The following is a 27,954-nucleotide window of genomic DNA, read 5'->3' on the forward strand; positions in this document are numbered from 1 at the left end:
CCCTGCTCCCCCTCTCCCACCCTGGACATCCCTGCTCCCCCCTCCCACCCTGGACATCCCTGCTCCCCTCTCCCACCCTGGACATCCCTGCTTCCCCTCTCCCACCCTGGACATCCCTGCTCCCCCCTCTCACCCTGGACATCCCTGCTCCCCCCCTCCCACTGGGCAGACAATGCAAAACTCTGAAATTACCTCCCACCAGGATCACGGACAGCTTCTATCCTCGCTGTTGTCAAGCTCTCGATCAGCCCTCTCACACGCTCCTGATCTCCCAATCTACCAGCTCTTGGCCCTTGTACTTTGTTTCTCTGCCTGCCTGCACGGTACCTGTGACTCTCCACTCTGCATTGTGTTTTCCTTTTACTGCCTGGAATGAACAGATGGCATGTAAATTTTACACAAGACCGTATCAATACATAGAACATTACAGCACAGTACAGGCCCTTCAGCCCACAATGTCGTGCCGACCTTTTAACCTACATCCAGGACCAATCCAGCCCTTCCCTCCGACATAACCATTAATTTTTCTATCATCCATGTGACTATCTAAGAGTCTCTTAAATGTCCCTAATGTATCTGCCTCTACCTCCACCCCCACAGAACGTTCCACACACCCATCTCTCTCTCTCTCTGTGAAAAACCTCTGTTATCCCCCTAAACTTTCCTCCAATTACCTTAAAATCATGCCCCCTCGTATTGGCCATTTCCGCCTGGGTCTCTGGCTGTCCCTCTTATCATCTTGTACTCCTCTATCAAGTCACCTCTCATCCTCCTTCACTCCAAAGAGAAAAACCCCAGTTTGCTCGACCTTTCCTCATAAGACATGCTCTCTATATTTCATTGGGAGTTTGAAGAGATTTGGTTTATCAACTAAAACACTCGAAAACTTATATAGATATACTGTGGAGAGCATTCTGACAGGCTGCATCACTGTCTGGTTGGGTGGGGTGGGGAAGGTGGCTATTGTACAGGACCGAAAGAAGGTGCAGAAAGTTGTAAAATTATTCAGCTCCACCTTGGGTACTAGACTCCATCATATCCACTACGTCTTCAAGGAGCAGTGCCTCAGAAAGGCAGTGACCGTTATTAGGGACCCCCATCACCCAGGACATGCCCTCTTCTCACTGTTACCATCAGGTAGGAGGTCCAGAAGCCTGAAGGCACACACTCAGCGATTCAGGAACAGCTTCTTCCCCTCTGCCATCCGATTCCTAACTGGACATTGAACTTGTGAACACTACCTCACTTTTTAAAAAATATTTATTATTAGTTTTTATACTATTCTAATCTATTCAATATATACGCATATACTTACTGTAATTGATTTTTAAAATATTATTATGTATTGCATAACTGATTATTATGTGTTGAACTGATGCTGCGAAGTTAACACATTTCACCACACACCTGGTGACAATAAAACCCGATTCTGATTCTGATCCTGCTAAATCCCCTCCGCACAAAGCTTCCACCACCTTCCTAGAGTGAAGTGACCACAATACAGACAAAATCAGTGGCATCTCTCCACAGACTCGACGGGCTGCCATACTTCCATTCCCTCCTGCTTCCCACCCCCTGGCCCTTCCTCCTCGGACGCTCTCACTTCGGAAGAACCTCCTGAACTGCCTTGATCTGCACCTCTTGTTACTCAGCTTCTGGGACGCTAGGGAGGGCAGGGGAGGAGAGAGAGAGAGAGAGAGTGGGCAAGGCATCTCAGTAAAAAGTCTTCTTGAAGCAACTCGGCCACTCCATTGACCTCCGAAGCAAGGCCCTCCCTTCCGCACTTGGGAGACGCGCAAATTAAGGCCATACAGCGGTGGGGGGAAACAGCCGGACTTCCTGGAAGGGGGAAGAGTCAAACAGTGCACCACCTACACCCAACAACACGGCGGGCGCTAAGACCCCGCGGCGGGCCAGGAGTTGAGAAAGTACCAGTTTACCCTAAACTTTTTGGAAAGGGGGAAGGAGGGGGGGGGGGGGGGGTTTAAAGAAGATCAAAAGACAGAAGTTCCCGAGGCAAAATCGGATGAAAGTACCGAGAAACTCGATGGCTTGGAATCGGTGATCTCTCTCCCCGCAGGTAACTTTTGAGCTGATTTTAAACTTCCTCTTGTCAGTGGGAAGCGAGTTGCATTTGTTGATTTCGGGCGCTTGGATTTGCATAGGGCACAGTCAGTGTCGCTCTAATAAATACTACAAAAAAAAAAACTGGCCCAAAGTTGTGTTTTGAAGATTGGGTCCAGGATTTCAGCATCGGTACGTGGTGAGGACACGCACCGCCCAGCTCTGCACGTCCAGTCGCCGGGCCTCCGGTGCTCAGAGCGGGCCTGGCCTTCACCCTGTGTCGCTGTATCCAGGCGGAGAGCGGCGGCCCTCTGGGACAGTATAACTGGAACCGGGTAGGTGGGGACGTCGCCGACTCTGTAATTCACCCTTTCCACTGTGTACGGCTCCTGCACCCCCCCCTCAACTCTGTCACCCTGATCAGGACCCGCATCCTTCCCCGTCCCTCCCGCTCCCTGTATGGGTCACACCTTCCCCAGCCCCTACACCGATACCGGTCTCTGCACCCCTCCTTATCTCTAACACCCCTTCTCATCTCTGCGACCCTTTCCCCTTCCTGTCTCTGTAGCCCCTCCAGCCCCTAAATCATCCCCGGTCTCTGTAACCCTAGAACCCTTGCACTCACCCCCCCACCCCAAACCCTGGCCAACATTTTGAAGCGCAGGGAGCCTTCTGTCCCCCGATATCTAACCCACCCACCCCCTATCAGTCATGTGTTGCCCATTAGCTGGCATTGCCCCCAGTGGGTGACAGGGCTGCAGTACAGAAGCTGGCTGGCCCTAGCTCCAAGGTGCTGACTTCCTCCATTGTTGGGTGTTTTGGGACACTTGGAGGGTGCAGAAGAACCTGTCATGTCCCAACTCAGCTGATTCATTATAACCTCCTAGCTGATGTTCAAAGTTCAAAAAAATGATCAAAGTTTGTATTTGTCACCATATACAACCCAGAGATTCATTTTCTTGCAGGCATTCTTAGTCAATACAAAGAAACACCATAGAACCAATGAAAAAAAAACAAACAAGATGGACCAGATGGTACACCTACTGTGTCCTTTCCTACTAATGGTCTGAGTGGGTAGGTTGTCATGAGGATATGTGGCCAGACTGGGCTTGTATTCGCTGGAGTTTAGAAAAATCTCAAGGGGGGCCAAGGAGATGAACTAAATGAGTACTTTGCGTCAGTCTTCACTGTGGAAGACACTGGCAGTGTGCAAGATGCTGAAGGGTGTGAGGGAAGAGAAGTGAGTGCAGTGACTGTTACAAGGGAGAAGGTGCTCAAAAAACTGACAGACCTAAGGGTACACAAGTCACCCAGACCAGATAAACTCCACCCCAGGTTTCTGAAAGATGTAGCAGTAGAGATTGTGGAGATATTAGTAATGATCTCTCAAGAATTATTTTACTCTGGCATGATGCCAGAGACCTGGAAACTTGCCCATGTCACTCCATTCTTTAAGGACAGAGGAAGGTAGCAGAAAGTATAGAGCAGTTAGCCTGACCTCCGTGGATGAGAAGATGTTGGAGTCAATTGTTAAGAATGAGGTTATGGAGTACTTGTTGACGCAGGACAAGATAGGACAAAGTCAGCATGGCTTCCTGTTGGAATTCTTTGAGGAGATTACAAGTTGGAGTTGATAAAGGGGATGCATTGGCTGTTGTATATTTGGACTTTCAGAAGGCCTTTGACAAGGTGCCACACACGAGGCTACTTACCAAGATAAGTTGCCCATGGTATTACAGAAAAGTTACTGGCATAGTTAGAGAATTGGCTGTTTGGTAGGAGGCAGCGAGTGGGAATAAACGGATCCTTTTCTGGTTGGCTGCCAGTGACTAGTCGTGTTCTGGGCCCGCTTCTTTTTATGCTGTATATAAATGATTTAGATGATGGAATAGATGGCTTTGTTGCCAAGTTTGCAGATGATACAAAGATTGGTGGAGGAGCAGGTAGTGTTGAGGAAACAGGTAGGGTGCAGAAAGACTTAGATTAGGAGAATGGGCAAGAGAGTTGCAAATGAAATACTCCCTAAAAGAATGGAGTGACATGGGCAAGTTTCCAGGTCTCTGGCACCATGCCAGAGTAAAATAATTCTTGAGAGATCATTACTAATATCTCCACAGTCTCTACCGCTACCTCTTTCAGAACCCTGGGGTGGAGTTCATCTGGTCCAGGTGACTTGTGTACCCTTGGGTCTTTCAGCTTTTTGAGCACCTTCTCCCTCATCCTGATGAAGGGTCTTGGCCCGAAACGTCGACATCGCTTCTCCCTATAGATGCTGCCTGGCCTGCTGTGTTCCACCAGCATTTTGTGTGTGTTATCATATGAAGAACATTTGATGGCTCTGGGTCTGTACTCACTGGAATTTAGAAGAATGAGGGGCAATCTCAATGAAACCTATTAAATGTTGAAAGGCCAAGACAGAGTAGATGTGGAAAGAATGTTTCCCATGGTGGGGAAGTCTAGGACAGGAGGGCACAGCCTCGGGATAGAGGGGTGTCCATTTAAAATGTTGCTGTGGAGAAATTTCTTTAGCCGGAGGGTGGTGAATTTGTGGAATTTATTACCACAGGCAGCTGTGGAGGCCAGGTCGTTGGGTGTATTTAAGACAGAGGTTCTTAATTGGACACAGCATCAAAGGTTAAGGGGAGAAGGCCGGGGAGTGGAGCTGAGGAGGGGGAAGAACGGATCAGCCATGATTGAATGGCAGAGCAGACTCGATGGGCCAAATGGCCTGATTCTGCTCATATGTCTTAAGGTCTCAAACAACAATAAAGGATTCGTCATTTAAGACGAGAGGAAGTGAAATTCCCCCCCTGAGGTCAAGTCTTTGGACCTCAGGGGCAACACAGTAGCATAGCAGTTAGCGTAACTCTATTAGTCACGAGAGTGATCCAGGTTCAATTCCTGCCACTGTCTGTAAGGAGTTTGTATGTTCTCCTGTGACTGCGTGGGTCTCCTTCCGCACTCCAAAGAAATGTGGGTGAGGTGAGTGAGTTGTGGGCACGCCATGCTGGCATCAGAAGTGTGGTGACAGTTGCAACTGCCCCCAGCCCTTCCTGAGGCAAACAACGCATGTTTCAATGTACGTCCGACAAATAAAGCTAATCTTCAGATCAAGCTAATCTCTCTTTCTCAAAGGACGTAGAAGTGGGGTCATAGATTTATACAACAGAGAAACAGGCCCTTCAGCCCAGCTTATCTGTGCTGACCAAGATGTCCAACTAAGCAAGTCTCATTTGCCTGCATTTGACCCATATCTTTCTAAAGCTGTCCTATCTGTGTACCTGTCCAAATGCTGTTGAATATTTTTAAGGCCAGGTTGGGAGGAGGGGTGGGCGTTTGAGACATTACCAGGGGTAAGATGGAGTCAATACAGAGTAGCCATGATTTCATTCAAAAGTAGAACAGGATGGTGTGGCCGAGTAGTCTCCTTTTATTCCTCCTTTGCCTGTTTAGGTAACTGTGTGGGAGTCTCGGCCTTCCTGGAACGAGTGGTAAGAGGCAGGAACGAAAGCAAGGTATCAAAGACACTTAGACAGCTACATGGATAAGAAAGGTTTAGAGTGATATGGCCCAGGCGCTGGCAAATGGGACAAGCTCAGATGGGAATTCATGTTCGAGTTTGTCTGTCATTCAACCACGCACAAAGACACAGATAAACAAAACAGTGTTCCTCTGGGGCCAATGTGCTAAACACAGTGACAACGGTTATATACAGCCCAAGTTAGGAGGAAAATACAGTCAGACAAAAAAAAATAGTCCGAGTTCCTGAATCCATGAATGTTACAGCAGTTGGCAGCCGAACACAGTACATCTTGTCTTCTGCTGAGCGAACACTGGAGGGCAGCACCGACTCTAGCTTGGACGGCACGCCGGTGGAGTTCACCGGCTCCTCCCTGTGGGCGGCTGCACACGCCGACGCTACAGCCTGAGGCCTAGTCCTCACTGTGGCCACGCAGTTCCCCACCGCCCACCTGTGCCGCTTGCCAATCGCACTTGCAGCGTTCCACATTACCAATGCCATCGCAAGAAAAGCCACTAAAACGATCGTTTGCTGTCGGACTTCACACCGCCTTCGTACACCAACGCAGGCAGCAGCGCGATCCCCACCAAGCCTTGCCCATGAGCAACTTGCCAATGGTCTACGTATGCAGTATTTTAAGTTCGTAATGTCCAGCAGGGTCTTGCGATCGTAGCAAATACGTTTAAAAAAAGACAGTTCACCTTTGTATGCCCATAGAAACTGCTCCACCATCTTACCAGGAGTCTGGGACGGGATGGAAGTGTTGGGCCAAAGGGGCTAATTCTGCGTTGCACAACTCTGTGATTCACACTCTAAAGAGGGTTGAGTAATTGGCCCTTGGTCGAGGTAAGTGGGCAGGAGACCCAAGGAGGGTGCAACTTTGAAACATCGGCCGTGGGAGATTTTCAGTAACACAAGAGATGCTGGAAACCTTGAGCAATACACACAGAAACATAGAAAACCTACAGCACAATACAGGCCCTTCGGCCCACAAAGCTGTGCCAAACATGTCCCTATCTTAGAGATTACCTATTTTAGCCCTCTATTTTTCTGAGCTCCATGTACTTATCCAGGAGTCTCTTAAAAGACCCCATCGTTTCCACCACCGTTGCCGGCAGCCCATTCCACACACTCACCACTCTCTGAGTAAAAAAACTTATCCCTGACATCTCCTCTGTACCTGCTCCCCAGCACCTTAAACCTATGCCCCCTCGTGCTAGCCATTTCAGCCCTGGGAAAAAAGCCTCTGGCTATCCGCACGATCAATGCCTCTCATTATCTTGTACACCTCTATCGGTCACCTCTCAATCTCCGTCGCTCCAAGGAGAAAAGGCCCAGTTCACTCAACCTGTTCTCATAGGGCATGCTCCCCAATCCAGACAACATCCTTGTAAATCTGTCCCACGAAACAGACCTCTTCCCCCTCCCCAAACCACCATACAGACCCCTCCCTCTCTACAATATCAGGTCACGAATGCTGGAGAAACTCAGCAGGTCAGGCAGCATCGATGGAAGGGAATAAATAAAGTTTTGGGACCCTTAATCTGGACTGGAAAAGAAGGGGACAGAAGCGAGAATAAGAAGGTGGGGAGAGGGAGGAGGATTGCAAGCTGGCAGTCGACAGGCGAGAGGGAAGGTGGGCGGATGGGTGAGTAGTGAGAAGCTGGGAGGAGATGGGTGGAAGAAGTAGAGGACTGGAGAAGGAATCAGATAGGAGAGGAGAGTGGGAGAGTGGACCATTGAAGAAAGGGAAAGAGGAGGGGAATCGAGAGGGAACTGATGAGAAGAGAAGGTGTGACAGGGGACAGAATGGGGAATGGAAAAGTAATTTAGAGAAATCGATGTTCATGCTATCAGGTTGGAGGCTACCCAGATGGAATACGAGATGTTGCTCCTCCAGTCTGAGTTTGGCCTCATCATGGCGGTAGAGGGTGCTGTGGAATGGGATTGGGAAGTCAAATTGAAATGGATGGTCACTGGGAGATCACTGTCCACTTATGGGGTGGTAGGGGGGAGCAGTGCAGCTTAATTATTTCCCCCCCCCAGAGCAATAACGCTCCAGATGCTGGACACTGGATGTGCGGCTGGACAATGACGAGCCTCCCAATTTGTGCCCACAGATCGGGACCAGGAGCCCCGCAAAGTATGGAATCGGCAGCCTCGAACAGACCCAGCCCCAGCAGTGCCGGGGGCATCCGGGAGTACAAGATTGTGATGCTGGGAGCCGGGGGAGTGGGCAAGAGCGGTAGGTATCTGGTCCGGCACTGCCCAGAAGTGCAAATCGATTTAGTATGGTGACACATACTGAGATACAGTGGAAACATTTGCCTTGTCTACTATCCGTACAGATCAATTAATTACAGCAGTGCATTGAGGCAGCTCAAGAAGAGTGCAGAATGGCGTTACACTTACACAGGAAGTGTAAAGTAATGAGGAGCGCCTGATGGCTCTGGGTCTGTACTTGTGGCCGAGGGAGGGTCTTTTCACCAGGGAATGGGAACCAAAAAACTGGGGGGCATAGGCCTAAAGTGAGTGGGGAATGGTTTCAAAGGGACACAAGGGGAAACTTCTTCATGCAGGAATATGGTATGAACAGCCAGGGGGAGTGGTCGAGGAAAATACAACATTTTTTTAAAAATTAGAAGAATGGCGGGGGGGTGGGGGGGGGGTTGGAATCTGATTGAAACCTATCAAATATTGCAAGGCCTAGATAGAGTGGAATGTTTCTAATAGTGGAGGAGTCTAGGACCAGAGGGCACAGACTCAGAATAGAGGAATATACCTTTAGAACAGAGATGAGGAGGAATTTCGTCAGCCAGAGGGCGGTGAATCTGTGGAATTCACTGCCACAGACAGCTGTGGAGGCCAAGTCCTTGGTATATTTAAAGTGGAGGTTGATAAGTTCTGATTAGTAAGGGTGTTAAAAGTTACGGGGAAAGCTGGAGAATGGGGTTGAGAGGGATAATAAGTCAGTCATGATGGAATGGTGGAGCAGATTGGATGGGCCAAATGGCCTCATTTTGCTTTCATGTCTTATGGTGTCAAGCTCCCCTCCACAGAGAATTCTGGTTGTGTTGCCACTGCACATGAGCCCTGGGTCCACAGGGGTCTCAGCAACTCCCCATGAAGCTGCCTCAGCACCTACGCACGCAGGAGGTGAATATGGATTCACACGTGGGGAGCAGGAGCTGGGTTGCAGGGGGAGGGAGGGGTTGAAGATGGAGGACACAGATGTGCACTGTGCCAGGGACTGAACCTGGTTCTCTGGCACCCAGAGACACGTACACACAAATGAGAGAATGGGGGTGGGGGGAGGGGGAGAGAGAATGAGAGAGAGAATGAGAAAGAGAGAATGAGAGAGAAAATGAGAGAGAGCGAGAGAGAATGAGGGAGAGAGAATGAGAATTAATTACTTTTGAGAGGATGTTTCCTATGGTGGGAGAGTCTAGGACCAGAGGGCACAGCCTCAGAATAGAGGAATATCCTTTCAGAATGGAGATGAGGAGGAATTTCAGACAGACATACTTTATTGATCCTGAGGGAAATTGGGTTTCGTTACAGTCGCACCAACCAAGAATAGTGTAGAAATATAGCAATATAAAACCATAAATAATTAAATAATAATAAGTTAATCATGGCAAGTGGAAATAAGTCCAGGACCAGCCTATTGGCTCAGGGTGTCTAACACTCCGAGGGAGGAGTTGTAAAGTTTGATGGCCACAGGCAGGAATTTCTTTAGCCAGAGAGTGGTGAGTCTATGGAATTCATTGCCACAGGTGACTGTGGAGGCCAAGTCTTTACATATACTTAAGGCAGAGGTTGATAGATTCTTGATTGGTCAGGGTGTGAAGGGATACAGGGAGATTGGGGCAGAGAGAAAAATTGGATCAGCCATGATGAAATGGCAGAACACTCGATGGGCCAAATGGCCTAATTCTGTTCCTATATCTTATGATCTTATACACACACACAAAGATACAGAGACATGCATAGAAACACACAGACGAGACAGAGAGAGAGTCAGTGTCTTTCTCTCTCTCACAAACCGTGTGGGGGTCAAACAGGCCTCTCCAGGAGGCAGTGACTCTATCCTCTGCATCGCTCTTTGCTGTGAAATCCATGTCAAGAAGTCAAGGAGACAGGATAATGCCAAGTTGTGTAAACACCTGGGGAATAAATCCCATCAACAAGTGTAGGAACTTTAATTAATTTCCAAACCGTGGAGGGTTGGGGGGGTGTAGGAAATTCATCTCTCGCCGGGGGTATTCCAGACGCAGCGGTTGCCGGGCAACCTTCCATCTCGTAGCAACAGAAGGGGAGCAGGGCAAATTATTGGCCGGCAGATGAGATCAGCTGGCTGGCAGCACATCGATCTGCATCTTTGTGTGTTTGTGCAGAGATATTCCCACACTGAGCGCTTTGAGGCCGGGCCTGGCGGGGTGAATCAGAACCAGGTTTATTATTGCTGGCCTACATTGTGAAATTTGTTGTTTTTTTTGGCAGCAGTACAGTGCAATATGTAAAATATACAATAAGAAATACATTTATTAAAAAAAACCTAAATTATTGCCAGGAGAGTGCAGAAACACTGAGGTAGTTAGTGTTCATGGGTTCACTATCCGTTCAGAAATCTGATGGCAGAGGGGAAGAAGCTTCCGTTCGAATGCTGAGTGTGTGCACCTCCTCTCCGATGGTGGCAATGTCCTGGGTGGTGGTGCATCACCTTTTTGAAGGTGATCTCGATGGTGGGGAGGGTTGTGCATGTGATGGAGCTGGCCGAGTTTACAACTTTCAGCAGCCTTTTCCGATCCTGTGCAGTGGCCCCTCCACACCAAACGGTGTTGCAACCAGTTAGGATGCTCTCTGCCGTACATCTGTGGAAATTTGCTAGACCCTTTCTTGACATACCAAATTCCTAATGAAATAGGAGACGGGGTGCCCTCTGCCAATTTAATTTTCCTATTGTTCTCTGGTTTCTACTAGTATTATGTTCAGTGGTCACTGTATTAGGTTCACCTGCACAGCTGCTCGTTAATGCAAATATCTAATCAGCCAATCATGTGGCAGCAATTCGATGCATTAAAGCATGCAGACATGGTCACGAGGCTCAGTTGTTGTTCAAACATCAGAACGGGGAAGAAATGTGTTCTAAGTGACTTTCACCGTGAAATGATTGTTGCTGCCGGACGGGGTGGTTTGAGAATCTCAGAAACTGCTGATCTCCTGGGATTTTCACACACAACGGTCTCTAGGGTTCACAGAGAGCAGTGCAAAAAGCATCCAGTGAGTGGCAGCGCAGAGGGTGAAAACGCCTTCTTAATGAGAGAGTTCAGAGGGGAATGGCTAGACTGGTTCAAGCTGGCTGGGAGGTGACAGTAACTCAAATAATCACACGTTACAACAGAGGGACGCAGAAGAGAATCTGAATGCACAACGCGTCAAACCTTTAAGTAGTTGGGCTGCAGCACAAATGTCCAGAAATAGACCCAGTGGTCACTTTAGTAGGCATCTCCTGTAAGAGTCGGTTCTCAGTTGGGGAACAGCTACCTTCCCTCCTGCCATTTGGTTCTTGATCCAACTGGCACAGCCTTACTCACTGCCTGTGTGCAGCTTTCTCTGGCTTTTGTTTTGTGCGAATTCTGTTCCTGTGATTGATGTTTTTCCTGTGAATTCCGCGTATCTGATGCAGTGATGCTGCTGCAAGTAAGTTTTTTCATTGCGTAGTCATACGCCATGGAAACGGTCCCTTGGGCTGAACTCGTCCGTGACGAGCTGGTCCAGTGGCCCGCTTAAACCACTTCCCCCTCAACACCAGAGAAATCAGTAATGCACACAAAATACTGGAGGGACTCATCAGGTCAGGTAGCATCTATGGAGGGGAATAAACAGGTGACATTTCAGACCGAGAGGCTTCATCAGGACTGGAAAGGAAGGGGCCAGGAGCCTGAATTGTGTTTATGATTTGCTGCGCCACTTCGAGGGATGCCGACCCTTAAGAAGTTCAACTCCTCTCCTTCACAGGAGTTCAGTGGGACCCTCTCTCCCTGCTCCCCCTCTGTGATCTTTGCTGCTCGAGGACTCTTCAATCTAGCTATTTTGGCTTTTGCCCCCACCCCCCCTATCCTTTCCAGTCCTGATGAAAGGTCTCGGTCTTCCTTTCGGACTGTTTATTCCCCTCCGTAGATGCTGCCTAGCCTGGAGAGCTGCTCCAGCATTTTGTGTGCGCGTTGCTCAATATTTCCAGTGTCGGCAGAATCTTTTGTGCAGTGAAATCAGCTGCCACTTCCTCCTCCTGGATACTGAGCCTTTCTCACAGGGATTAGGTTGATGGTGATTTCATCTGACTGCTCCCCCCCCGCTCCACCCAGTCGGGAGAGTAACCACGGTAACCCGAGCAAGCCGTCTAAAGCAGTCACACAATGGAGAGAGGATTTTTGTTTTGACAGTGAACAAACTCCCTCGCAACTGGACTGACACTCTGCACTCAGGTTCCCTGTCAATTGAAAGAAAAATGACGCAGCTTTGTACGGCGGCTCTGGCAGATAGGGGGAAAAATGTAGCCAGATTTACACGGATATTTCTGGGTTCTGAGGGCCTGAGTATAGGGAGAGGTTAAGCCAGCGTAGGAGGGGTGTGAAATCACGAGGGGTGGAGATAGGGTGAATGTGCACAGTTTTTTTTCCTTAGGGAAAGGAAGTAGACGATGAGAGGTTGTAGGTTTGAGGTGAGGGGAAGGGAATTAAATGAACCAGAGGCACACAGAGGAGAAAGTGGACGGGTGTAGATGACACACAGGGAGAGGACATTTAATATAAATTGACTTCAAGATCAGAATGGTGCACAGATCTATGAACACTACCTCCCTAATCCTCTTTTGCACTATTTATTATAAATTATAGAAATTTCCTTTATGTATTGCACTGTACCTTTGTCACAAAACGACAAATTTCGCGACATTCTGCATGCCAGTGATGTCTGGTTTGGATAGGGAGCAAACGTAGGCAAAAGGACTAGTTTAGATGTCATCTTGGTCAGCATGGACCCAATGGGCTGAAGGGCCTACTTCCATAAAAGGTGCATCTCTGTTTACACGGTCCTTCGTGGAAGAGAATTCCAAAGGCTGGGCACTGAGTCGGGCAGTCCGCAGGGTCAGGCTGGGCCAGGCACTGAGTCGGGCAGTCCGCAGGGTCAGGCTGGGCCAGGCACTGAGTCGGGCAGTCCGCAGGGTCAGGCTGGGCCAGGCACTGAGTCGGGCAGTCCGCAGGGTCAGGCTGGGCCAGGCACTGAGTCGGGCAGTCCGCAGGGTCCGTCCGGCCTGGCTGGGCACTAAGTCGGGCAGTCCGCAGGGTCAGGCTGGGCCAGGCACTGAGTCGGGCAGTCCGCAGGGTCCGGCCGGCCTGGCTGGGCACTAAGTCGGGCAGTCCGCAGGGTCCGGCCTGGCTGGGCACCGAGTTGGGCAGTCCGCAGGGTCCGGCCTGGCTGGGCACCGAGTTGGGCAGTCCGCAGGGTCCGGCCTGGCTGGGCACCGAGTTGGGCAGTCCGCAGGGTCCGGCCTGGCTGGGCACTGCTTCGGGCAGTCCGCAGGGTCCGGCCTGGCTGGGCACCGAGTTGGGCAGTCCGCAGGGTCCGTCCGGCCTGGCTGGGCACTGCTTCGGGCAGTCCGCAGGGTCCAGCCTGGCTGGGCACTGAGTCGGGCAGTCCGCAGGGTCCGGCCTGGCTGGGCACCGAGTCGGGCAGTCTGCAGGGTCAGGCTGGGCCAGGCACTGAGTCGGGCAGTCCGCAGGGTCCGTCCGGCCTGGCTGGGCACTGAGTTGGGCAGTCCGCAGGGTCAGGCTGGGCCAGGCACTGAGTCGGGCAGTCCGCAGGGTCCGGCTGGGCCAGGCACTGCTTCGGGCAGTCCGCAGGGTCCGGCCTGGCTGGGCACCGAGTTGGGCAGTCCGCAGGGTCCAGCCTGGCTGGGCACTGAGTTGGGCAGTCCGCAGGGTCAGGCTGGGCCAGGCACTGAGTCGGGCAGTCCGCAGGGTCCAGCCTGGCTGGGCACTGAGTCGGGCAGTCCGCAGGGTCAGGCTGGGCCAGGCACTGAGTCGGGCAGTCCGCAGGGTCCGGCCTGGCTGGGCACCAAGTTGGGCAGTCCGCAGGGTCCGGCCTGGCTGGGCACTGAGTCGGGCAGTCCGCAGGGTCAGGCTGGGCCAGGCACTGAGTCGGGCAGTCCGCAGGGTCTGGCCAGGCCGGGCACCATGTCAGCTGGTCTACAGAGTCTAGTTAGACTGGGCATCACATCAGAAAGTGTAGAGTCTACATTTTGAGAGCCTCTCCAAGAAACCCAGCACTACCCTCCCGAACAAGAGGAGTATCTGTACTCCCTTAGTATGTAGTTTCAACTCTGATCAAGTAGAATGGTAAAATCACTTACCACACTTGTCTGCAGATGTAGTTGAAGGAACGTGGAGGCACAGCCAGCCATAGTCACCAGGGACAGACACAGCTTGATGTGACGTTTGCATCTCTGACTCATGGTCCTTGTGATTTTCTTGCAGCCATGACAATGCAGTTCATAAGCCATCGATTTCTTGATTACCACGACCCAACTATAGGTAAGATGATGACTTAATCTTATTGATTTGATGGATACTGAGGAACAGTTTGTTTCTTTTCTTTTAGACTGAGCTTGTGATACCCTGATAGTTATGGTACTTGTGTCACGAATACCTATGTTTATTGACTACAGCTCAGCGTTTAACACAGGGCATTCCTACAGTTCTAATTGAAAAGCTCCAGAACCTGGGCTTCTGCACCTCCTGCAACTGTCCTCTGTTTCCAAACCAGAAGGCCACGATCTGCGTGGATTCGTATTCACACCTCCATCTCGCTGGTAGTCTATACTGGCGCACCTCAGGGATTTGTGCTCGGCCCACTGCTCTGCGCTCTCTGCACTCCTGCCTGTGTGATTAGCCACAGCTCAAATGCTATTGATGAATTCGCTGATGATACAACCATTGTTGGCTGAATCTCAGATGGAGACGAGAGGGTGTACGGGAGCAAGATATACCAGCTAGTTGAGTGGTGTCACAGCAACAACCTTGCACTCAACATTAGCAAGACCAAGGGATTGATTCTTGACTTTAGAAAGAGTAAGTCAAGGGAACACATTTCAGTCCTCATAGAGGGATCATAAGTGAAGAGAGTGAGCAGTTCCTGGGTGTCAAAATCTCTGAGGACCTAACCTGGACCCAACATATCGATGCAGCTATAAAGGTGGTAAGACAGTGACTGTATCTCATCAGGAATTTGAGGAGGTATGTCACCAAAACCACTTGCAAATTTCTATAGATGTGCCACGGAGAGCATTTGAACGAGCTATGTCACTGTCTGGTATGCGGTGGGGGGGGGGGGGGTGGAAATCAAAGTAAGCTGTACAGTTGTAAAATTAACCAGCACTATCATGGGCACTAGCCTCCATAGTATCCAGGGCATCTTAAAAGAGCAGTGCCTCAGAAAAGCAGCTTCCATCATTAAGGACCCCACCACCCAGGACATGCCCTCTTCTCACTGTTACCATCAGGCGGGAGGTACAGAAGCCTGAAGGCACACACTCAACGTTTCAGGAACAGCTTCTTTCCCTCTGCCATCCGATTTCTGAATGGATATTGAACCCACAAACACTACCACACTACTCTTTTATTTCTATATGACTTATTTAACTATTTTACATATTATATTTATATATATTATTAATTCCACTTTAATTCACAGATTTTTTTAACCTATATTATCATGTATTGCATTGTAGACAATAGACAATAGGTGCAGAAGTAGACCATTCGGCCCTTCGAGCCTGCACCGCCATTTTGAGATCATGGCTGATCTGCTGAAACAAAGATAACATTTTAATCTTTTTTTACCATTTTTAAAAGCTGGTGATATTAAAGCTGATTATGATGGGACATTGTAGAGGGAGCTTCACTCTGTGTCTGACCCTGGGAGTGTGTGATGGGATGGTGTGGAGGGAGTTTCACTCTGTCTGACCCTGGGAGTGTGTGATGGGACGGTGTGGAGGGAGTTTCACTCTGTCTGACCCTGGGAGTGTGTGATGGGACAGTGTGGAGGGAGCTTCACTCTGTATTTGACCAAGGAGTGTGTGATGGGTGGGTGTAGTGGGAGCTTCGCACAGCGTCTGAACTCGGGAATGTGTAGCAGGAGTTACAGAGAGAGGGATTGGATGGGATCACAGAGTTGGGAAAGGACATGGGGGGTGATAGTGATGGGGATTGGGTTGGGGGAGCCTGGAGAGTGAAGTCACTGAGGTAGGGAGGGGAATAGGGAACGAGTTCTCACCTTTACAATGATAAGACCATAAGATATACGAGCAGAAGTAGGCCATTTGGTCTATTGAGTCTGCTCCGCTATTCAATCATGGGCTGATCCAATTCTTCCAGTCATCCCCACTCCCCTACTTTCTCCCCGTACCCTTTGATGCCCTGACTAATCAAGAACTTATCTATCACTGCCTTAAATGCACCCAATGACTTGGTCACCGTAGCTGCTCGTGGCAACAAATTTCACAGACTTACCACCCTCTGACTAAAGTAATTTCTCCACATCTCTGTTCTGAATGGACGTCCTTCAATCCTTAAGTCATGACCTCTTGCCTAGACTCCCCTACCATGTAACTTTGCCATATCTAATCTGTTCAAGTCTTTTAACATTAAGAATGTTCCTATGAGATACCCACCTCATTTTCCTGAACTCCAGGGAATACAGCCCAAGAGCTGCCAGACCTTCCTCATACAGTAACCCTCTCATTCCTGGAATCATTGTCATGAATCTTCTCTGAACCCTCTCCAATGTCAGTATATCCTTTTCTAAAACAAGGAGCCCAAAACTGCACACAATACTCCAAGTGTGGTCTCAAGCGTGCCTTATAGAGCCTCAACATCACATCCCTGCTCTTATATTCTATAACTGTAGAAATGAATGCCAACATTGCATTCGCCTTCTTCACCACTGACTCAATCTGGAGGTTAACCTTTAAGGTATCCTGCGCAAGTCTTCCAAGTCCCTTTGCATCTCTGCATTTTGAACGCTCTCCCCATCTAAATAATAGTCTACCCATTTATTTCTTCCACGAAAGTGCATGACCATACACTTTCCAACATTGTATTTCATTTGCCACTTCTTTGTCCATTCCCCTAAACTATCTAAGTTTCTCTACGGGCTTTCTGTTTCCTCAACACTACCCGCTCCTCCACCTAACTTTGTATCATCGGCAAATTTAGCCACAAATCCATTAATCCCATAGTTCAAATCATTGACATACATCGTAAAAAGCAGCAGTCCCAACACCAACCCCTGTGGAACTCCACTGGTAACTGGCAGCCAGCCAGAATAGGATCCCTTTATTCCCACTCTCTGTTTTCTGCCGATCAGCCAATGCTCCACCCATGCTAGTAACTTCCCTGTATTTCCATGGGCTCTTATCTTGCTAAGCAGTCTCATGTGCGGCACCTTGTCAAAGGCCTTCTGAAAATCCAAGTACACCAGGTCTACTGCATCACCTTTGTCTACCCTGCTTCTAATTTCCTCAAAAAATTTCAGTAGGATTTGATGCTGGCTTTGGCATATCTTATCATGTTCCTCCAGGTACTCCATAATCTCATCCCTAACGATCGATTCCAACAACTTCCCAACCACTAACAGGCCTACATCTTCCTTTCGGCTGCCTCCCACCCTTCTTAAATAGCGCAGTAATTGAAACTTTCCAGTTATCCGGTACAATGAGGAGGACTGGTTTGAGAGATGGAAGTGGGGGCACGTGGGTTGGTACGGAGAGGGGTGCATGGGAGGGAGATGGTCCTAGAAGTGGGTGTGTTGTGGAGGAGGGAAGGGGCTTACAGAGACAGGGACGGTCACAAATGAGGAGGGGTGCATAGGAGAGAGAGGGGTCACAAAGACAGCAGTGGGAGGGAATCAGATGGGTGGGCTGGTTTACAACAGTGGAGGGTCAGTGAAAACACAGAGGATGTGATTGTCTGTTGCCTTATGAACTGCTGAAAACTCAATGATTGAAAACGCCCTCTCTGTCGGCAGAGGATGCCTACAAGACCAGGGTTCGCATTGATGATGAGTCTGCCCATCTGGACATACTGGACACGGCGGGTCAGGTGAGTGAAACATTCTGCACTCCAGGGTCAGGCCCACCTCCCATTACGTCTTGTGCTGCAACTTCGAGTGATCTATAGACGTGGACAGGAAGAATCCTGCTATTGACCTCATTCTGCCTTCAGGATCAAGCCTCCACAGTGAATCATTTCACGCTTTTTCCGGGTCGAACTCCATCTGCCACTTCTCAGCCCAGCTCTGCATCCGGTCAATGTCCCCATTGTAACCTACAACCTTCTACACAATCCACCCCACCACCAACTTCCATGCCATCTGCTAACTTACCAACCCACCCCTCCACTTTCTTGAGTGGGTCATTTATAAAAATCACAAAGAGCAGGAGTCCCAGAACAGATCCCTGCAGAACACCACTGGTCACCGACCTCCAACCTGAATGTGTTCCATCACAACCACCCTCTGCCTTTTATAAGCAAGCCAATTCTGTATCCACACGGCCAGGTTTTCCTGGATCCCATGTGTAACGCTCACGCAATCAGCTGATGTACGTCTAGGGAAAATTCATCCACCCGCCAAACCGTGTCTCCCATATACGTGGATGCTGTGTAATGCACACTGGTACAAACTCACACACACAATGTCAAACCGCACACCATGTACGTTTACAGAATACACTTTATAAATCTTACTAGAACTAAGTGATTAATAACGATACAATATATATGAAAGAAAAGAAAGGCGCCAGAACTTATCAGGGTTCAGTCAATTAGTACACAATCACTGGAGCTCAACCATCCGGCCTCCACGACCCGCGCTCCTGGGACCACCCTCGGTGATCAACCAGCAGCGCCTCCAGCACCGTCCACCTTCCTCGCGAACTCCTCCCCAACTCCCCAAAAACCCGCGAAACCACAGCTCACAGACCCACAAGAAAGAATAACATCTATCCCAATTGGTTAACAAATGAATACAATTCTCGTTATCAGTAATCATAACCCAAACAAGCTGCGAGAGAAAGCACTCTCTCACCAGTTACCATAACAAAGAAGCATCCTTACTTTTACTTAACAAAGAAGCCATTTTGATTAACATACGCAGTAACATAAGAAACTCTTTACATGTCTCCTGACTTCTAAATGACCCTACCATGTCGAACCTTGTCAAACACCTTACTAAAATCCATATACATCACATACCTTGCTGGTCTTTACTAAAATCCATATACATTACATACCTTGTTGGTCCTTACTAAAATCCATATACATCACATACCTTGTTGGTCTTTACTAAAATCCATATACATCACATACCTTGCTGGTCTTTACTAAAATCCATATACATCACATACCTTGCTCTACCTTTGTCTTGTCACTTAAAGATATTCCTTTACCAAAGTTCATCACCCTTCCCATCAGCAGGGGGTGGGGGTGGTGAAGTCACATGAACGGTCTCCCCCTCAACCTCACACGACTGACCTGTCCCTCCGATTGCAGGCGGAGTTCACGGCCATGAGGGACCAATACATGAGGGGGGGCGAGGGCTTCATCATCTGCTACTCCATCACGGATCGCCGGAGCTTCCAGGAGGCCGTCGAGTTCAAGCAACTCATCTACCGAGTTCGGCACACCTACGATATCCCGGTGGTACTGGTGGGCAACAAATCCGACCTGGGCAGCTTGCGGCAGGTGAGGCCACGGTCCCTGTGGCTGGGGAATGGGGGTTGCGACCACTTCCCTCGGTATGGCTTGTATTTGCAGAGAGTGCGCTGGTAGGTTCGGAGGCAGCTTTGTGGGCAGTTGCTGAGATCCCTGTGGACCTAGCACTCGTATTTTATAGGAGCAGAATTAAGCCATTGAATCCACTCCACCATTCCATCGTGGCTGATATTTATTATTCCTCAACCCCTTCCTGCTGCTTTCTCCCTGTAGCCATTGATACTCTGATTAAACCTGAAACTATCTACCTCCACTTTAAGTATACCCAATGATTCAGCCTCCACATCTGCCTGTGGCAATGAATTCCACAGATTCACCACCCTCTGGCTAAAGAAATCCCCCCCCTGATCTCTGTTCCAGAGGGTCATCTGTTCTGAGGCTGGGCCCTCTGGTCCTAGACTAGCTCCATGTCCACTCTGGAACCTATCGAATATTGAAAGAATGAGACAATGAGGTCGCACGAGTCTCAGAATATGGTGGGGGGAGGTGTGTGGGCAGAGGGCACCCATTTCTGGTGTTTAAACTTGTTTGGCACTTCTTTATCTATCACATAACAGTGAAATGCATTCATTGTGTCAATGACCAATACTGTCCATTCCAAAACCGATCGTGGCCAGTTGACACATCAGGTCGATGCTTGATCCCAGCAGAACCACCTCATTAGCCCTCTTTCCTCTCGTTTCCTAGACCAATAGGAAGTGGTAGTGTGGCCGAGAGGTCTCGGACCCTGGATTTGAGCTGACAGGGTTTCAAATCTCACCACTGCCACGATTCTAGTGACATTTGAGGGCTGCCCCCCAGCACATCCTCGGACTCTGTTGTTCATTGATGCAAACGACGCATTTCACTGCATGGTTTGATGTACGTGTGACAAATAAAGTTAATCTTAAACTCTCTTTAATATAGCAAGGAAACAGGCCTTCTGGCCCAACTCTAACGCCTTAACCCTAATATGTAGTAGAGGCTGGTACAATTACGGTGTTTAAAAAAACAACACTTGGACAGGTACGCTGGCCAAGGTGCCTTCCTGAGCTGGTCTCATTTGCCTGCATTTGGCCCATCTCCCTTCGTACCTGTCCAAGTGTTTTTTTTAAAACGCTGTAATTGTATCCGCCTCTCCTACACATTAGGGACAGGGTGTTAGTTTGTGGGCAGTGGGAAAATTATCCCTCTTGTGTTTCTTTATCTCATTATTGGAGATGCAGTCTCACTGGACCCTGCCAGTATGATCTGGCCCACACCTTCATTAACCTGATTTAACTGCGCTCATCTTTATTGGGATCTCTGCTTTATTGTCTTCTCTATAGAGTGGACTGGGTATTGTAGTACCCGTGTGCGAGGTGGGGAGGGGGAGTGTAGAGGGGTTTGGAGTTGGAGTCTTGTTTAGAATTATGGATGTGTGGGAATGTTCGTGGGGTGAAAAAGGTTATCTTTATTTAACCGTATGTACATCAAAACAAAGTGAAATGTGTCAAATCAAATCTGCGAGGATTGGTAGCCTGCAAGCATGGCCATGCTTCCAGCACCAACAAAGCACGCTCACAGCTCATGAACCCAAACTCGTGTGTCTTTGGGAAACCGGAACACCTGGAGGAAACACAGGTGGTCACGGGGAGAACGTACAAACTCTAGACAGCAGTGGGAATTGAACCCTAGCTGGTGATTGCTGTCACGGATATGCCACCGTGTCGCTCTGGAGAGGGGCTGAGAGTTAGCGGTGTGTAGGTTTAGTGGGTTAGGATTCTCACGTGGATGTGGTGAGCCTCGTTTCAGTCCTCTATGAACCTAACAACCCACTGGATTGGTAGAGAGACCCTGGGACAGCTAGTACCATAATACCCACCACCCTCAGTGTGAAGAAATTGCCCCTCGGGTGTCCTTTAAATACTTCTCCTCTCACCTTATACCTGTGCCCTCTAATTCTAGACTCCCTGACCCTGTGCCCCTCATAATTCACAGCATTCAAAGCATTGTCAATCAGGCTTTAGATGATCTGAGCAATGGGATCAGCGTGCACGAAACAACACCTTCACCATCATTTTGGCAGATTTGAGCCAGGCCAATCTGAAAAAGTCACTAAGCAATTACCATCGATACCAGAGGAACTTACAACTTACAAAATTACAACTTACAATACCAGAGGAACCAACACACTGGACCAATGTTACACCACCATCAAGGATGCCTACCGTGCTATTCCATGCCCTCACTTCGGGAAGTCTGATCACCTGGTTGAACATACTATTTATTACAAATGGCTATAAATTGCACATTTAGGCGGAGACGTAACGTAAAGATTTTTACTCCTGTGTATGAAGGGTAAGGTAATAAAGTCAATTCAATTCAATACTCCCTGAGTATAGACAGAGACTGAAGACTGCAGCACCAGTAGTGAGGACCAAGAAGGTTTGGACAAGAGAAGCACAGGGGTGCCTACAGGACTGCTTTGAATCGATGGACTGGACAGTATTCATCTGTGAATCTGGATGAGTATGCTGCAGTTGTTACTGACTTCATTAAAACCTGTGTGGATGAGTGTGTGCCCAGAAAGACTTACTGTACATTCCCAAACCGAAAGGCATGGATGAACCAGGAGGTATGTCACCCGCTGAAGGCTAGATCTGTGGCATTTAAGTCTGGCGACCCAGGTCTGTATCAAAAACCAGGCATGATTTGTGGAGGGCTAATTCAAGGGTGAAGAGACAATTTCAAATGGAGGTTGGAGGCGACATTGGATATACGACAAATCTGGCAGGGCTTGCAAGGTATTACTTCCTACAAAGTGAAACCCAATAGTGTGAATGGCAGCGATGCTTCACTACCAGATGAACTCAACGCCTTCTATGCACGCTTTGAAAGGGAGAACACAACTACAGCTGTGAAGATCCCTGCTGCACCTGGTGACTCTGTGATCTCTGTCAGAGGCCAATGTTAGGCTGTCTTCAAAGAGGATGAATCCTTGCAAGGCAGGTGGGAGTATTCAAGAACATTTTCAACCTCTCACTGCTATGGGCAAAAGTTCCCACTTGCTTCAAAAAGGCAACATTTGTACCAGTGCCCAAGAAGAGTAATATGACCTGCCTTAATGACCATCACCTGGTAGTGCTCACATCTACAGTGATGAAATGCTTTGAGAGGTTGGTCATGACTAGACTGAACTCCTGCCTCAGCAAGGATCTGGACCCATTGCAATTTGCCTATCGCCGCAATAGGTCAATGGCAGATACAATCTCAATGGCTCTTCACACGGCCTTAGACCACCTGGACAACACAAACACCTATGTCAGCATGCTGTTCACTGACTATAGCTCAGCATTTAATACCATCATTCCCACAATCCTGATTGAGAAGTTAGAGAACCTGGGCCTCTGTACCTCCTTCTGTAATTGGATCCTTGACTTCCTAACTGGAAGACTACAATCTGTGTGGATTGGTGATAATATCTCCTCCTCGCTGACAATCAAAGCTGGTGCACCTCAGGGGTGTGTGCTTAGCCCACTGCTCTACTCTCTCTATACCCGTGACTGTGTGGCTAGGCATAGCTCAAATACCTTCTATAAATTTGCTGATGATTCAACCATTGTTGGTAGAATCTCAGATGGTGACGAGAGGGCGTACAGGAGCAAGATATGCCAACTAATGGAGTGGTGTTGCAGCAACAAGCTTGCACTCAATGTCAGTAAGACAAAAGAGCTGATTGTGGACTACAGGAAGGGTAAGATGAAGGAACACACACCAATCGTCATAGAGAGATCAGAAATCGGGAGAGTGAGCAGTTTCAAGTTCATGGGTGTCAAGATTTCTGAGATCTAATCTGGTCCCAATTATAAAGAAGGCAAGACAGCAACTATATTTCATTAGGGGTTTGAAGAAATTTGGTATGCCAACAAATACACTCAAAAACTTCTATAGATGTACTGTGGAGAGCATTCTGACAGGCTGCATCACTGTCTGGTATGGGGGGGGGGGGGGGGTGGTGGTTACTACACAGGACCAAAAGAAGTTGCAGAGGGTTGTAAATCTAGTCGGCTCTATCTTGGGTACTAGCCTACAAAGTACCTAGGACATCATCAGGGAGTGGTGTCTCAGAAAGGTAGCGTCCATTATTAAGGACCTCCAGCACCCAGGGCATGCCCTTTTCTCACTGTTACCGTCATGTAGAAGGTACAGAAGCCTGAAGGCACACACTCAGTGATTCAGGAACAGCTTCTTCCCCTCGGCCATCCAATTCCTAAATGGACATTGAACCCATGAACACTAACTCACTTTTTAAATATATATTATTTCTGTTTTTTTGCATGATTCTAATCTATTCAATATACATACACTGTAATTGATTGATGTATTTTTTTCTTCTATATTATGTATTGCATTGAACTGTTGCTAAGTTAACAAATTTCATGACACATGCCAGTGATAATAAACCTGATTCTGATTCTACACTCCTGGGAACTTAGAATATATATATTTTTAAGAGGAATGGGGCGATCTCATTGAAACTTATCAAATATTGAAAGGTCTGGATAGAGAGGGTGTTGAAGAGGATGTTTCCAATGGTGGGCGAATCCAAGACCACACACTATAGGCACAGCCTCAGAATAGGGAGACATCCATTTAGAACAGAGATGAGGAGGAATTTCTTTAGCCAAGGGGTGGAGAATCTGTGGAATTTGTTGTCACAGGGGGCTGTGGAGGCCAATTCACTGAGTATGTTTAAAGTGAAGGTTGATAGGTTCTTGATTAGTAAGGGCACCAAAGGTAAGAGAAGGCAGGAGAATGAGGTTGGGAGGGATAATAAATCGGACATGTTGGAATGGTGGAGCGGACTTGATGGGCCAAATGACTTAATTCAGCTCCCATGTCGTATGGTCTTACAAAAGCAGCCCCAGCTTTGGCCAATGATGTTGTGCTGACCTACTCCAAGATCAATTTAATCCTTCACTTCCCTATTTTCCTCTTGTCCATGTGCCTGTCTAATAGTTTCTTAAATCTCCCTAATGTATCTGCATCCACCACCAGAGTGTTTCACACATTTACCACTCTTCATGTGAAAAACCTACTTCTGACATCCTCCAATCACATTAAAATTATGCCCAACCATGTTAGCCTTGGGAAAAAGTCTCTAGCTGTTCAACTATCTGTGTCTCTGATTATCTTACACACCTCTATCAAGTCACCTCTCATCCTCCTTGGCCCAAGCTCGCTCAACCTTTCCTCATAAGAACAACACACACAAAATGCTGGTGGAACACAGCAGCTCAGGCAGCATCTATAGGGAGAAGCGATGTCGACGTTTCGGGACGACCCCCACCACTTCCTCGAGCTGTGCTAGTTGTCAATGCACATGATGCAAATCACTGGATGTTCTTCTGATAAATAAATCTGAGTCTACCTTTGAAAGATGCCCATGATGGTGGGGAGATTGGTGCCCTTGATGAAGCTGACTGAGTCTACAAGACATCCCGTACGGTTTCCAATCGATTGTGAGAATGGGGCAAACGTGCATGTGGCCGATCGATCGCAGGGTGAATCTAGTGTATATGAGGGGCACTCTCTTTTGGGCGCAGGGTTTGGAGTGCACGTTTTTTGTTTTGGTGGGTTGTCTTCATAGCTCCTCCGCTTTATGTTGTACAGTTACTAACACGACTCAGTTAATCCATTTAACACTACTTCGATGTAGTTCTTTCTTTGCCCATACATTAATACTTTTCTGTTCCCTCGTTTCTCACCGCAGGTTTCAAAGGAGGAGGGCGCGGTGCTGGCACGTGAGTTCAACTGCCCCTTCTTTGAGACGTCGGCTGCCCTCCGCTACTACATTGACGACGTGTTCCACTCCATGGTACGAGAGATCAGGCAGAAGGAGAAGGAGGCTGCGCTGGCCCAGGAGAGGCGGGGCCGGCAAAAGGGCAGCGTCTGGCGGAAGCTGAAGAGCCCCTTCAGGAAGAAGGGGGACTCGGTGACGTGAGAGGAGTACGCAGTGGTGGGGAGTGCGTGGGGAAACTGCAGCCACGGCCCCATTGTACTCCACCGCCAGCCTCCTGCTCCCCTCTGCTCACCAAACGCATGGCGCCTCTGCTGAAGGGGCTGGGGTCTAGTCACTGCAACTTTCCCAGGTGAAGTGGTACGCATTCCATCCCCCTCCTCCCCCAATTCCCTCACCACATAATCAGCCCCTTGCCAGATTTAACCAAGCAACTCATGCAGCAGGCAGCTTCCATAGCAGATGGGTCATTCTGAGGCCCATCTCATTTCTGTTAATGCTGAACGGCACTGAAATCACTCGCTCCCAAGGCAGTGTGGGTTTCCTCCGGGTGCTCCGGTTTCCTCCCACCTTCCAAAGACGTACGGGTTAGGGTCAGTGAGTTGTGGGCAGGCTATGTTGGAGCTGGAGGAGTTGCGACACTTGCAGGCTGCCCAGCAAAATCTTCGCTGATTTAATTTGACACAAACAACACATTTCACTGAATGTTTCGACATACATGTGACAAATAAAAACTTAGTAATCAATCCATCACACTCCTAGGGTTAGAGACACAGTGAAGCTCCCTCCGCAGCATCCTGACATACACTGCAGGGTAGATACAGAGTGAAGCTCCCTCCACACACTCCCAGGGCGGGGATCACACACGATAGACACAGAGCCAATCTCCCACTACACCATCACATCAAACACTCCCAGAACTGGACAGTACAAGTTAAAAGTCTTAGCTAAGCTGTATCCTGTGACATGCTCCTGGAGTAGGGACAGCTCAGGTTAGACACAGAGCAAAGCTCCCTTGGCACTGTCCTGTCACACACTCCCAGCCTAGTTAAAACAAATTGATCCTCTGAAGGTACTCTAACAGCTTCTCTTAATAACTTGGGAAAGAAGATCCAGGTGACCTTTTAAACTTTTAAATGCCAGTAAACAACAGATTTTGAGCAATATCTCCCTATTACTTAGCTTTTGGGGACCAGTGGTCATTTGGGTAGATCGATGGTGCACTCGCTGGAAAGCAAACTTAACGTTGCCCCTTGGTGCACTTGGTGGAATCTCACCCTTCCTCAGTATCCCAAAACATAACATCTTCATCCTTGAACACCAATCCTATGGATGTACTGTCAGAAAAAAAGATAATTCACTGTACCTGACATTATAGTGACTGAGCAACTCAGCAGGCCGGGCAGCGTCTATGGAAAGGAATAAAGGGTGGATGTTTTAACCAGGAACCTTCTTCAAGACTGTCCTGATCACGGGTCTGAGCCTGATTCGTCGATTCTATTCCCTTTTCTGAGATGCTGCTTGACCTGCTGAGTTCCTTCAGCATTGTGTGTGTGTGTGTGTGTGAGTGTGAGTGTGAGTGTGTGTGTGTGTGTGTGTTACACTCTGGATTTCCAACATCTGCAGAATCTCCTGTGGTTTTAATGACTGACATGTACATTCCCAAACCTTAGCACTTGTTTACCAGGCATCTTGTCGTTTTAACAGTATTCTGTTCTATACCTTTTATGTTCAAAGTAGAAAACCTCAAATTAAAAATCTATTTGTCACAGTTTTGACCCGTTGTCTCTATAGATCCTAAAGGAATTAGAGCTACATTCTTCAGAGTGTGGAAGAATGAGGATTGATCTTATCGAAACATATTGAGATCTCAAGAGGGAAGATGTGGAGATATTTCCAGCAGTGGGAACAAGGGGACACCACAACAAGATAAAGGGTGGTTTTTAACTCATGGTGGTTGGTGAATCTTTGGAGTTTTCTGCACTGGATGGTTGTGACGGCTCGATCACTAGAGGTAGTTCAAGAGGAATTAGATGTTTTTTGGACTGAAAGTGATGGTGAACCTGGTACGGAGGAGGAGATGAGACCTGGGGGAAATCACAATGATCGAATGACGGAACAGGCTTGAGTGGCCTACTCCTACTTTGTGTTCTTCATGTTTGTATCTACAGTGCGTGGACCATTGCCCGTCAGAGTGTCAGGCACATTAAAATGCCCTCTACCAACGTCAACAGCCAGAACTTAATGGGCAGGAAGCTGTAAGTCGAACTATTTGTGCTATACGCAGCTGGTTTTGTAGTTAGGTCAACATTGTGAACTCCCAGATTTATTTTAAATCATCACAGAATGGTAGAGCACAGGTGCTTCGGCCTACAATGTGTGTCCTGACCTTGATACCATTTAAAGTACACATCTGCCTGCACGAGGTCCTTATCCCTCTGCCTATTCATGTGTCTGTCTAAATGCTTCAAACATTGCTCTTCCAGCACCCCTGGCCGCCCGTTCCCTGCACCCACCAGACTGTCGGTGCTCGCCTTTCAATCTCCAATCAGCTCTCGTTATTGGGAGGGCGTGGAAACTTTAGTGAGGGTCCAGAGGAGAGTTACCAGAATGCTGCCTGGATTAGACGGCATGACTTACGAAGAAAGGCTGAGTGAGCCAAGGTTTTCCACTTTGGGGAGGGAGGCTGGACTTCTGATAGAGTTGGTAAGATCAAGTGGCCAGCCAGTACCTTTTTCCTCAGGGCTAATACGAGAGGACATGCTTTTAATGTTATT

The 27,954-nt window shown here is 48.5% G+C and overlaps 1 protein-coding gene across 2 annotated transcripts; it reads left to right on the forward strand.

The window, feature by feature from the left end:
- Nucleotides 1-1,614: 1,614 nt before the first annotated feature.
- Nucleotides 1,615-26,948, forward strand: LOC140735765 (GTP-binding protein Rit1-like). Of its 2 annotated transcripts, none has more exons than XM_073061223.1 (6): nt 1,615-2,080; nt 7,705-7,829; nt 14,122-14,178; nt 17,672-17,745; nt 19,195-19,386; nt 25,151-26,948. In XM_073061223.1, exons 2-6 carry the CDS (start codon nt 7,730-7,732, stop codon nt 25,379-25,381), a joined length of 654 nt encoding a protein of 217 aa, XP_072917324.1. In that variant the 5' UTR covers nt 1,615-2,080; nt 7,705-7,729; the 3' UTR covers nt 25,382-26,948. The 2 variants fall into 2 exon arrangements, with proteins under 2 accessions (XP_072917324.1, XP_072917326.1); XM_073061225.1 differs by lacking the exon at nt 1,615-2,080 and adding an exon at nt 2,107-2,399.
- The last annotated feature ends 1,006 nt before the right edge of the window (nt 26,949-27,954 follow it).

Source organism: Hemitrygon akajei, chromosome 11 (assembly GCF_048418815.1).
Source record: "Hemitrygon akajei chromosome 11, sHemAka1.3, whole genome shotgun sequence".
Taxonomy (NCBI): Eukaryota; Metazoa; Chordata; class Chondrichthyes; order Myliobatiformes; family Dasyatidae; genus Hemitrygon; species Hemitrygon akajei.